The 13,398-nt window shown below is 36.3% G+C and overlaps 1 protein-coding gene across 1 annotated transcript in view; it reads left to right on the forward strand.

Moving 5' to 3' along the window:
• LOC150084004 (HEAT repeat-containing protein 5B) overlaps nt 1-13,398 on the forward strand; it is a 406,846-nt gene that overhangs the window by 214,514 nt on the left and 178,934 nt on the right. The window contains exon 20 of the mRNA XM_090375841.1: nt 10,285-10,406. Within this exon, the coding sequence (XP_090231967.1) occupies nt 10,285-10,406 (122 nt within the window). The remainder of the gene's footprint in view (nt 1-10,284; nt 10,407-13,398) is intronic.

The following is a 13,398-nucleotide window of genomic DNA, read 5'->3' on the forward strand; positions in this document are numbered from 1 at the left end:
CATTGTTTGCTAAAAGAGAATTACATTTCAAGTTCTCATGCACATAAAAATACTGTTGAAATGTCACTTGAACTGATATGACTCAGTTTCATAACCACTGTTCTAGGCTATTGCTTAAAAAATCCATTTTAAACCTCAGCTTATTTTTGGAATCAATATCATCCTGAAAAATATTCTTCAGTATTGCTTGCAGATATATGAGAAGTAAAGTTCCAAGATTGGACATTCTGCCTACTACCCCAGTGCAGCACTCTAAGAAGCTTCATGGGGTGGTAGGCATGTCATGTCAGTAATAGGAGTATTGGGTTAATAATATTCTAGTTTGTGCTGTAACATAGAAAGTAAAGCTATTTCACTATGGTGGATGCAAATGATTTTTCAATACACTTTACAGCAAAGATCTGTAATTGAATTTTTGGTGAAGCCAGGAAAAGATATGGCTGGGAAAATGTGGCCCGAGCTTATTCAGCTCATGGACTTGGTGCATTCAGTAGGATATCAATGTTCAAGTGGTGGAGGCATTTTTCTGTGTTTCACTTGAGGAATGCAAATTGGAAAAGGGCTGAAGGTGTTGAATAGACCATAGTTTCTGATACATGATAATGCTAGATTTCATGTTTTGAACAAGAGGCACTAACAGCCATCAGATGTACATTACTAAAACATCCACCCGCAATTCACATCTTGCCCTATACAACTTTAAGGAATTCCTCACTTTAAAACATGAGTATACAAATTCGGTAATGATATGTAGGTGAAAAAAAGCTGTGGTTTGGCACACTGAAGAGCATGTCAAAAAATGGCCCGTTCTATATGTTTGAGAAGTTGATAAAGAATTGCAAGAAACATATTACAACTAATTTTGTATATTTTTGTTTTTATGTAGTTATGAATGTGGAATGATTTAAAATTTTTGAAAATCTTAACAAAATTATTTCATATTACAGTAAAACCTAATATATATGTAAATAAATATGTACTTAAATAAAAAAAAAAAAAAAAAAAAGCAGAGCAGATTTTTTTTTTTCCAAAATGAACTTTTTTTTCAGCAGTGGTTTTTATAACCACTTTATAAGATAAGTAAAATAACCAAAACGAAAAATTAAATTCAAGTGAAAACATTAAAGCTTATTTATTTGCATTATTTAACAATAGTTAGATAATGCAAATAAATAAGCCTTAGCTGTAAACATATTGGAGGAAAAAGTCAGAGAGTCATACTAAGCTGTATCGGAGGAAAAAGTTGGACTGTTTTTTTTTTTTTTTTTTTTTTTTGGCAATTCTGATGGCAAGGAGAACACAGTAGTAGGGGGGAAAATAGTGGCCAATATTAAAAATAATGACATTAAAAGTGCTATTTTTAGTGGATTGCAAGTTGTGGTGAAATAAAGCAGAATAAAATAGTAAGTGCATGGAAAAGCTATTAAACAGTGACAATGTTATTGATTCAGATGGAATCAAAGATAAAGGGTGTCAGCATGTTATACAAAAGTGGTGAAAAAGATAATTTAGACAACGAAAAATAGCTAGATGAGATGAGGTTGTATATTAGATGCTGAAAAAGAAGAAATAATACATGTAGCTTGAAGGTAAAAATCAATAAACAAATTAGGAAGTGAAGAAGAAGAAAAACATTAAATTACACAAAAGTAGAAACTGTTCTGATACCTTCTGTATAACAGATTAATTAAAGTATATTGTCTAAGCATTATATTATTTGTATTCTGTTTGATTTGAATGAACTTTGTTTACAATTTTTATTTGAATATAAACATTTTCTTGTTTTTTGTTCTTTCCATCATATGTGTTCTACTGCCATCCAGTCCATCCTCCCTAATGATGAGGTGATTTTCCTTGGTGATATCAATGTTTGCATCTTTAACTGACATTAGTTTTCTAATTACACAGACCCAGCTGTGGAGATTACTGAGGCTTCTGTGATTATTAGTGACCTTACACAACTCATGTACAGGAATACCAGATAATCCTAACCATGTGTCCAATGTCCTTTATCCTTTCCTCACCAAAAACCCTTGTTATTGGAAGAGATCACTGTGAATCACAGTGATCTCTTCTCATTCTCAGCCACATTTAAGTTAAAAGGTATTGGGATTACAAGAATGTGAAATGGGATAATCTGCATGATTTCTGTTCCTCTTTTTCTTGCTTGGATTACTATTTGCCCCTAATTCTAATGTTTATTCAGATCATGTCAGTGAAGTTATTCTTGTAGGGATGAAATCCTTTATTCTTTATTCCACCCTAAAATCTTCTCCTTTATCCAAACTCTGTTTTCCAATAAATATGCTAAGGTTGTTCAAGGTAAGAATGTAGTATATTGCAATTGGCTTGTATCCAAATTTCCAGTTTCGTTTTCTGTTGGCACCAAAACTCACAACAGTTATTAATCATCCAAATTTGATTTTGAGCAGGCTATGACTGGAAACTTGCTTCTTGTGAAAATAGTAATCAAGCATTCAGGTCTCTTGCAAAATTTCTTACATGCAGTTTCTTTTCATCAATGCTTCCATCTGTTAAAATATGATGGTTCTGTTGCATTCATAGCTAAAAATAAAGCTGACTTATTAGCATTGGACTTTTCTTCTAAATCTTCTGAAACTGTTCTTGGAGCAGAGCCCTTTTTTCTTTTTTTTCTTTTTTTCCCCCGTACCATGTCATACACCTGCTATTCAGTGCTTTCCATGGTCTTTGACAGAAGAATGTTAAGAATTCTGAACAATCTTAATGCCAAAAAAACTCCAAGACCTGAGGGCATATTTCCACTTGTTTTCAAAACCTGTGCACCTGAAGTTATCTCTATTTTATGTCGCCTTTTTACATGTTCTTATTTCACTGATGTTTTTCCTTCTGCATGGAAATCTTCTCATGTCCAATCAGTTCTTAAAAAGGGTTACAAATTTCTCCCTACCAGTTATTTTCCCATTGCACTCTACTCTACAATCACTGATTGTCAAGAAGGATTCCTTCAAAGTCTCCAGAATATGTATGATCTCCCCCTCCAAAAAAACCCTTTGAACCATCTGTGCATAGCCTTGTCCAGAACATATTGGAGTGTTGGCAGTCGAGGTGAGCAGACGCACTTCATCAGGGCTCCTCAGTTAAGTGGATTGGATTACTGTTGATTAGTGCTTTTAAATATTTGATTTATTTAGATATTGTTGGATTATTTTGTTATAGGTTTTCCTGTAACAGTTTGATTTTAATAATATTATAGATATATTTTTTTAAAGTTAATTTTCATTGATATTTGGCTAATTTTATAATGGTAGTTATGAGATCTGCCTTAAACACGTCACAGGGTATCGTCACTCACACGGAAATAGCCGATGGTGATTTACGGGTGAGTCAAGATTTAATCCATTGTGGAACCTGTGGAATGTTTTCCAAGGTCGACCTGGTGACTAATCATAGCTCACCTGGGGATTCTTTTCTTTGTGATCGATGTAAGGAGTGCACCGATCTTAAATTACAATTTGGTACACTGATGGAACAATTTGAGTCCCTGAAAAAACAGGTACTTGCCCTCGAGAATAATGCATCCGGGAGCTCGTCAGGGACTCAAGACTCCAGCATTCTACCAAGTGATGCACACCCGATTCGGGCCTCAAAACAGAAAAACCAAGTGCAAACTACTCTGGTTAAAAAGGACATTGTTTTATTAGGAGACTCCATTGTCAAGGAAACGGGGAATATTTTTTTAATAAGGATAGGTGGAGTAGAACCAGGGTATGTCTGCCGGGAGCAACTATTAATGATGTCACCAACAGATTGTCAGATTTTAAGGGGGTAAAGAGAATATTATTATTCATGTGGGGACAAATGACATTAAACATACACGATCTGACGATTTGTTGTAAAAATACAGGACCATGCTGAGGAAATGCCGTGAGCTAGGCCACAATGTCTGTGTCTGCAATTCTGCCCAGACACAATAGGAAGGATTATATGTTAAACGCCTTGTGGATTGACTCAAGACTTGAAGGACTCTGCAGGGCTTTAGGGAGGAAATTTCTATCAGCATGGCCCACACTTGTAGGTAGAAGGAATTTGTTTTGTAGAAACGGAATACACTTAAACAAAGGTGGTGCAAAAGTTTTTGCCAGTATTATTGAGGATACTTTAAAGGTTCAGGGAAACTGCTAGTTAGGGGAGGATGTGGGTAATACTGACATGCGTTTATCTGATAATATTGGTCTAAGTAACTCTTGCACATACCTCAAGAGTTCTTATCTGTTACCCCAACTGGACATATTATCTAGATGTTCTGGGGGCAGAAACGTTTCAAGTGAGCGGGTAGCTAATGCCAGGGAAGAGAGCCTAAAAAACTTCAAGGGTTGTGTTAGGGTTGTTAAATATACAAGAGCAGTAAGTCTTAATTGTTTATATAGTAATGTTAGAAGTGCCGTCAATAAAATGAGCAAATTCAAACTGCTGGTTAAAACCAGTAACACGGACATAATAGGGCTTACGGAGACGTGGTGCCACCCGGAAATTGGGGATGGTGAGTTTTAGTACAGCTTGTATAATGTATTTAGGAAGGATAGGGTAGATAGTAGGGGTGGTGGGGTAATGCTTCTTATCAGAAGCAGCCTGAGTGCGACGATAGCTTTCCTGGATTCAGATGTTTCACATGCTAATATAGAATCCATATGATTCTATATTAGCATGTTTGGAGATAGTTGGAAACAAAGGTATAATGCAAGTAGGAGTAATCTACAGACCAGGTGATTGTGAAGATTATGACGAAAGCCTCTACATGCAAATGGAATGGGCAAGTAAGCGTCAATGTCTTATTAAGGGTGATTTCAATTTGCCTCTAATTGATTGGAGTAAATGGGAAGGAAACTCGACATGGGGAACAAAATTTTAAATCAACTAGATGACTGTTATTTGTATCAACATGTCAGGGAAAGTACTAGAGAAAAGAATATCCTAGACCTCATCATCACCACACATGAATCAGATGACATAACAGGGCTGACAGTAGAGAAACCAGTAGTAAGAAGTGAACACGGAATTCTACGGTGGATGATGATGAGAGAGAGAGAGATAGCAGTAGTAAAAGGCAAAGGAATTGGTTTTAATTTCAGAAAAGGAAATTACGATGCCTTAAGGTACTACATGGCCACTATTAACTGGGTAGATATCGCGCAGCGAATGAATACAATTGAACTGTGGAATGCTTTTAAAACATTAATCACAAATGCCTTGAATGCGTATTTACCATTAAAAAAAATGCTCCAGAAGGCGGGTTCCAAGTTGGATGAATAGTGAAGTTGCCACATTACTTGAGCAGAAAAAGGTGGCATGGAAAGGTTACAGAGCAATAAAAAGTACTGAAGCCTATAACAGCTACAAGATGATCTGTAATAGAGCCACAGAAAAGGTTCGACAGGCAAAGGCAGTTTATGAGAAATCACTAGCAAACAGAGCAAAGAGGGGAGATAAGGAATTCTTCACTTATATAAATGCCAAGAAGAGCAAGACAAACCAGATCGGACCTTTACGTAAGGGAAAGGGGATAGTATTAAATACACCAGCTTCCATTGCAAATGAACTCAACAGTTATTTTGCATCGATATTTACAAATGAAAAACCTTTTGTGGCAATGGGAAATTGTGGGAGCGAAGTTGAAAAATATGTAATTAATGATATTGAAATTTCGCAAGATTATTTAATGAAAAAACTTTCGAGCCTAAAGGCCAGTAAGGCTCCTGGAGGCGGCAAGTGAGTGCATTGAACCATTGAGGCTAATTATGCGAGCATCACTAGACTGGGGAGATTCCCTTGAATTGGAAAAGTGCCAACGTATCTCCCATAATAAGGGTGGCTCTAAGAGTGAAGTGAGAAATTATCGACCTGTCAGTCTGACTTCAGTGGTAGGGAAAATCATGGAGGCAATGATCAAGGGTGGAATTCAGGATCATTTGGATCGAATTGAAATTCTCAGGGATACTCAGCAAGGTTTTGTAAAGGGAAAATCATGTTTAACAAATCTGGTTTGCTATTTTGAAAGGGTCACTCACGAGCTGGATTTAGGGAATAATTTCGACATTGTTTATTTAGATTTCAGCAAAGCTTTTGACTTGGTCCCACATGAGCGGTTGCTTTATAAGCTGGAACAGGTTGGAATCAATGGGAAAATCCTTAGATGGATCGCAGGATGGCTTCAGGGCAGGAGGCAGGGGGTTGTGATAAATGGCTATTCCTCAGATTGGGTTGATGTAAGAAGTGGGGTTCCCCAAGGATCAGTATTAGGACCACAGTTGTTTTTAATTTTCATAAACTACATCGATGAAGGGATAGAGGGTGTGATGTTAAGTTTGCAGATGGTGTTAAAATTGGTAGAGTAGTTAATGATCACTGTCAAGCTGAGCTTCTTCAGAGAGACCTAGATAGACTTCAGGAATGGTCAGAAAAATGGCATCTATGCTTTAATCCAAGTTTTCCCAGGTGTAAGGTATTACACCTGGGAAACAGTAATCCCAAAATAACTTATTCACTTGGTGGAGTTCAACTAAACCCAGTACTGGAGGAAAGGGACTTGGGTGTTACGATACAGTCAGACATGAAATTCTCTGAGCATTGTAAACAGGTTGCAAGGAAGGCCCATGGTGTCCTATCGATGATCTATCGCACTTTTGCAAGTAGAGATAGGGACGTAATAATCCCATTATATAAGGCTTTTGCTAGACCACACTTGGAATACTGTGTTCAAGTATGGAGACCGCACCTAAAGAAAGACATCGAGCTTCTTGAAAGGGTGCAAAGACGGGTAACTCGCCTGGTGAGATCGGCAAAAGGGAGTCCTTATGAAGAAAGACTTCGAATATATGGGTTGCAGAGTTAGGAAACTAGACAACTTAGAGGAGATTTGATTGAGGTGTTTAAGGCTCTGAGAAGCATCAGTAAAATGAATGAGGACGAAATTTAAGATTATAAATGATGCTAGAACTAGGGGACATAAATTCCAAGTTATGGGGGGAAATGTTTAGATTGGACTGCACGAAGTTTTATTTTAGCCAGCGAGTTATAAATCACTGGAATAAGTTGCCTACATGGGTGGTAGAGGCTGACAGTTTGGGAAAATTCAAAGGTCATCTGGATAGTACCTTTGGGTGAGGAAAGCGCATAGGATGATAGGTTTAATTTCCTTTTCTTTTATTAATTATTTATTTATTATTATTTTTTTTTATCATTGTTTTATTCGGTTTTTTTTTTTTTTTGGCTGGTGCAGCATAAGCCATAGGCTTTCTTGTACCATGCGGCCATTACTAATACTAAATTATTATACTATATTGCAATTTACTTGTCTAATTTTTGACTGAGTCAAGAAGAAATGTGTCAAATCAAAAATGATAATCTGTTCTTTTCCTTTTTTTTATATTACAAATACAATTTTGTTTCTTTATTTCGATAGACATTGTTATCAGAGTCAAATTTTGCTCTGATAATAACATATTTCAAAATTTAGCAGTTTTTCAATTACTTTATTTTCCTTTAAAAATTTTAAATGTTTCAGCCCTGCTTTCTAACATTTCCCTCTGGAACAGCATACGGATTGCTATGTACTTCATAGAGTTTTCTCTTTACTACAGCAAGTTGTTATTATCTTTCCTAGCTTATAAACAAGTTGCAGTTTATGTATGAATAAGACTCAAAAATGCAGAAATACCCTCCTGTACTTTTTATGTCAACTGTGCTTTATAGAAATAATGAATTTTTATTACATGGGGGTTATTATTTCCCATCAAAGAATTTTGATGGGAAAATTTATACAGGCATTTGCCCTTGAACAAGCCTTTTTGGGCCGACCGGGCTAGCCGGGTGGGTAAAGTGCCTGCCTGACAACCCAGAGGTCGCAGGTTCGATTCCCGTCTCGGGCTTGGATCAAAGTACTGCAAAAACCTTGGGAGGTGCATTATGGCCACAGAAGCCTATGCGCCAACAACTACCAAAAAAAAAAAAAAAAAAAAAAGCCTTTTTGGATTACAAATGGGGTTTTTTTTCTTATTTTATTGTTATTTTACTAAATAATTTTCATATTTTATTACACCACAAGAAGGAACATGAAACTTTAACAGTGATATGTTAACTTGCTTTCCAAACTAAGGACCAAAAAATCATGTTCTATTGCAGCACATAAAAGATAAAAAGACACCAGGAGATTATTCTCCCAATTATATCAATGCCATAAGGAATGACTTCCTATAGATTGTTGCAGCTTTTGACAGAAATTATATCTAATTAGTCATTATTGCACATTAAAAACAATCATGACAGAAACAACATCAAATATGTATGAACACCAGTGAATCACTGGTTGATTATAACAGTGGCTATTTATCTGGTGGGTCACGGTAATTAACACTTATTTAGCATAGAAATTAGCTCTAATTAATCCAGGATCACACTAACATCTCATTTACATCAAATACATAAAAGGGTGGGGATCTTCCCACTACAGTGGATGGATTTTGTCAAAGTGCAACTGCTAATAGTACTATATGTGTGTTGATGAACTATCTCTTACAAAGTCTCTCTCTCCATTCTTTGTCTCATAGATGTTCAGTTTCTGATAAATGCCTTTTCTCTAGATACTTTTACAGTTACTACTCCTCTGAATCGGCATCTGCTCTCTTCCATTCTGTTTTAAAAACCAGTCTGAACTTGTGCTACAACCAATCACAGTACTAACTTTTCCTTTTAATTAGTTATCCCTTCTGCTTCTCTTCTCCTCAGCAGCCTTCCTTCACATGTATTTTTGAAAATTACAGTGTATAGAAATTCAAATCTAATGCCAGTAGATATCTACTGTCTTCTTAACCTTCAGCCCATGCACTGCATATAGGTTCCAAATTCCATTCATATTTTGAGTTTTCATTTAAAAAAAAAAGTTCTATAATTTTTTACTTGTCTCGCTAATCCAGACTCTCTCTCTTCTGTGTTAGTCTGAATTACTGAGGTTTTACTATATTTAATGCTTGATTCCAACTGTTGTCATCTCACTCAAGGAATTATTTAATTATGTATTCTGAATGTATAAACAATAATATGTACACTTTTTTTTTGTCTGGTTGGTAGTGTAGTTGCAATCTCGCCAATTGTAAGCACCCTCTTTATTTGTAACGTCCGCTCTTCTCCCTTGTTCCAGCTCGCCAATTGTATGCAACTGCTTTTCTTACGTTAATTATAGGTAACTCTTGTTATCCTTTTGGGCCACTGACTGCTTCAGAAATTTCAGGATTACTATTATTCTTAGCTAGAATCTGAGTGAGGCAATGAACAACACAGGATAAATTTAACATGTTTAATTATAGAAACTTGACTTAGATACGTACAAAGATTTATCAACAAAACTTTTCATATTACGGAAGTTTCCCTCTGGGAAAAACAATTACAACAAATCCATTCAATATATCTCTTTACTAAACAGAATAAGAGCTCCTTTACAGAAGTTTCCCTCTGGGAAAAACAATTACAATAATTCCATACAGTATACACCTCTTTTCTAAACTAACTAAAAGTTCCTTTACAACCTTCAACTTGTTATTCCAACTATTTCTTAGGCTAGACAAATTAATCATACTTAGGATTTCAGAATGCCTTTCCTTTCCATTTAGGATGACTAGAAACAATAATATAAAACAGTACTTACAATAAGTTTTACTTCTCAGTGTTTTAGGATCAGCTCCTTGACCTTCCCGCACTATCTGTGACGGCTTCCACATCTAATATCTGGCTTTTAATTCCGAACTTCCCTTCGACCCATCTCGACTCCTCTTGGCTGCTTTTAACTTGGTTGATTCCGAATAACCCTTTTCCTTTAGCTGGCAAATTTTCCTTTCCGAAATCCAGCAAAATCTCGCCACTTCCCGACTAATTTCTATCTCCAATAATTCCACGACTACGCTTACTAAGACAAGACTACCTCTCCAGAATTACCTCCTCCTTTAACTCCACCTGTATCACTCTCACTTCCCGACATACTCTATCACGACATCTCTTCCCGACTGACTTCCACTTCCTGACTCTCTAACTCTCTTCCCGACTCTCTGACTAACTTAACGCTATTGAAACCCGTCCTTATATATCTGCTATGTTTCCCGGCATACCTGTATAAGTGTTCATTCCCCGAGTGTTTTTTTTTTTTTTTTTTTTTTTAAGTAAGCCTTAAGCTTACAGTAGATAAAAATTCAGATAGTAATGGAATTATTATGTGTACATGTAGTACATTCATATTGCTCGGATCCATTTTCATAGGGTACTCTAAATCATTCAAATCCTATTTTGAGATGTGCAGCAGGAGAGGCACTGGGGAGAATGGCTCAAGTAGTTGGTGATGGAAGATTTGTAGCAGAGATGGCTCAGCACAGTTTTGACAGGTGAGATTTTAATCTATCGCAATAAAACTGATTAATGCTTAACCACATAAGAAACACAATCATTGAATTTATTTTCCCATAACTTGACCATTTTGACTGACTGTACTGAATTTTTAGTAAGTAGAGGGACTAGTATAAAATCAACTTTTGTGAAAAATTTGATATCAGATACATTTATTAGGCCTATAAAAGGATGGGAGGCTTCAGAATGCTTTCATTGTAAAAACGAAATGTTATATATATATATATATATATATATATATATATTCAACATAATTTCATGTCCCTTTTCGATGTTGACAGAATTTCTTAAATTTTAACAATTGCTTATATCTCTAGCTCAATTTCACACTTCTTGTACAGAGGCTTGGGAACTGTTCATTCTTGTATTAAAAATATAGCTTGGTGTGTTCAATTGTTTCAGTGAAAACAATTACAAACAACATTTTACAGCTCCAGCAAACAGATGTCTTAGCTATATTTTTGCTGTTTTATTGACTTAATTTTCATATTAATTATATGTTCTAGAAGTAGTTTTTTAGTCCTAGTTATGCTCCTAAGTTTATTTAGAATTTAGATACTGATTTTGCAAGTTAATACTTAGTATCCGTAGAGCCTTGTACTGTTTGAAACTTGCCACCATTGTTATAGTATATTAGATCGATACGGTGTAGTGTAACGTATATCGCAAACTTGGTAGCATAAGGTATAGCGTAATATGTAGCACTGTATTAGGAATCTGTTAACTTAGTATAGTATTGTCAATTAAATTTATTAATCGTATTAAATTTCATTGTTAATTAAATTGTATTAATGGAATCTTGACCCAGACTAGAGCAGCAAAGCAATGAGCACAAAGTAGTGGGAATGCTGTGCTTGGTGGGGGGGGGGAACCAAAGGGGAGATTCTCCAATGCATTAGTCTAAAAAAATGTGTGACGTGTGAAATGTTTGTGGACCTGTCTGGAACAGGACTATCCAAGGAGGATGCCTTTTTGTGTTCTAGATGCAAAATGTGAAGAAATTAGGTGCCAACTCAGCATTCTGATGAGCATCTATGAGAGTTTGCGGTGTAGGGTAGATGCCCTAGAAGAAATTAATATGAGGGGAATTAATATCAAGCTCCCAGCTGCTCAACTCAACCCCAGAGCTCACTCTTTTGTATCAGGCAACACAGTGGCAATCTCCAAGGCAGAATGTACTGGTCCCACAGGAGCTAGTTATTATCAGTGACTCTGTTGTCAGGGAAACAGGAAATATATTATGCAAAAAGAATAGGTGGAACAGAACCAGGGCAGTGTCTGCGAGGGGCAAAAGTTGATGATGTTGTAAGAGTAGATTATCATCTTTTAAGGGCACAAAAGATGATATTGTTTATACACATTGGCACTAATGAATAAGAGATCTACAGATTTACTTAACAAGCACAGGTCAACGTTGAAAAAAAGTCACGAGTTAGGGTAAAATTTGAAAGTGTCTGCAATTCTGCCCAGAAACAAAAATTTGCCTTTTTTTTTTTTGTTTTTAGTAAAAACCCCAAACTTGACAGGTATTAGAACGTATACCGTGCATGGGTTGGAGGTTGAGAAGGTGAAAGAAGATATTTGTTGACATTAGACTTGAACTTCTGTGGATTATAATTATCAGGAAATACGTATGAAGGAAGGTTGTTCCAGGAAACAGAAGTTGAATGAATGAATAAATAAGGTAGAAGAAAGAAAAGTTGGTTCTGTGAGTTTGAAGTCGGACAGTAAAAGGATGTTGATTGGTTGCAGCAAGTGTTCGGACTGCTTTGAAAGAGAGAGTGGTAATTACAGAAGCCAATCCAGAACACAGTGCCCATGGAAGTATCTATAGAAAAACGTGCAGCAGAAACAAAACGTCTATCAGACAGAGCGTGAAGAGACTCTGAGATGAGTCATTAATTAGCCTAACTGCCCTCTTTTGAATACAATCTAGAAGCCTGATTGAGGTTTTGGGGGGGCACCACCCAAGATGTGGGAACAATATTCCATGGTAGGGCGGATTTGTGATTTATAGATTTGTACAGAGTGAACAGCTGTTTGGAAAAGTAACGCCGAGAGCAAAGGAGAAACCTCAGTTTTTTTTAGATTCGGAGAAAGAAATATTTGTAATGTGCTTATGCCAGAAGAGATTAGAAGTCGTGGTGATCCCCAATAGAGGTATATGGTCTTGCCTAAAAATTGGAGTATCATCAAAGAAAAGCATAGGAGCAGAAGAATCATTTTTGTGAGATATAAGACAGGACTGATTTTTTGAAGGTTTGAAATCAACTAAGTTACCTTTGCCCCCCCCGTAGAATTACCTGGAGATCAGCATTTAAGAAATTGAAACTGTTTCAGCAGAGCAAGGTTTCTCAAACTGGAAGGTGGAATGCAATGTGCTATCATCAACAAAACTATGGATAGGATTTCCGGTCAATGGAAGAAGGTATACAAGGGAAAAAGATATACAAGAGGTAAAGAGTGAGAGAAAGAACTGAACCTTGGGGAACACCAGCATTTAGTGGAGAAGTTAGAAGACAAAGAGCCATCACCTGCAGTGAGCGGTGAGAGAGAAAACTAGCTACCCAATTGGCGAACCATAAGATGGAAGCTTATTTAGAGAAGACAATTATGCCAAACATGATCAAAAGCCTTTGAAAGGCTTTTGATCAGTTGCTCTTGATTAGTGATTTTGTCAGAATGTTGTAGAGAGGTTTTAAGCCAGAGAAGATTGAAAAGTGGAGATTCCAAATTGCTAAGTCTCTCACAGGGAATATCAGAACAGTCATATGCACAAGTACTACCTTTGAAGTGAAAGGAATCATACAGTGAATAATTCAGACTACTGAGATGAGCAGTTGTTGAATCAACCAATAACTGAGATCCTGTCAGAAAAAGTACATGGGATTTGTACATCATTTTTGGGAGAAATGGACATCAGATTACAACTGAGACCACGTATATTTGTGAAATGAACGAGGAAGTATT

Source organism: Mastigoproctus giganteus, chromosome 6 (genome assembly GCF_048544385.1).
Source record: "Mastigoproctus giganteus isolate SK-2022 chromosome 6, ASM4854438v1, whole genome shotgun sequence".
Lineage (NCBI taxonomy): Eukaryota > Metazoa > Arthropoda > Arachnida > Uropygi > Thelyphonidae > Mastigoproctus > Mastigoproctus giganteus.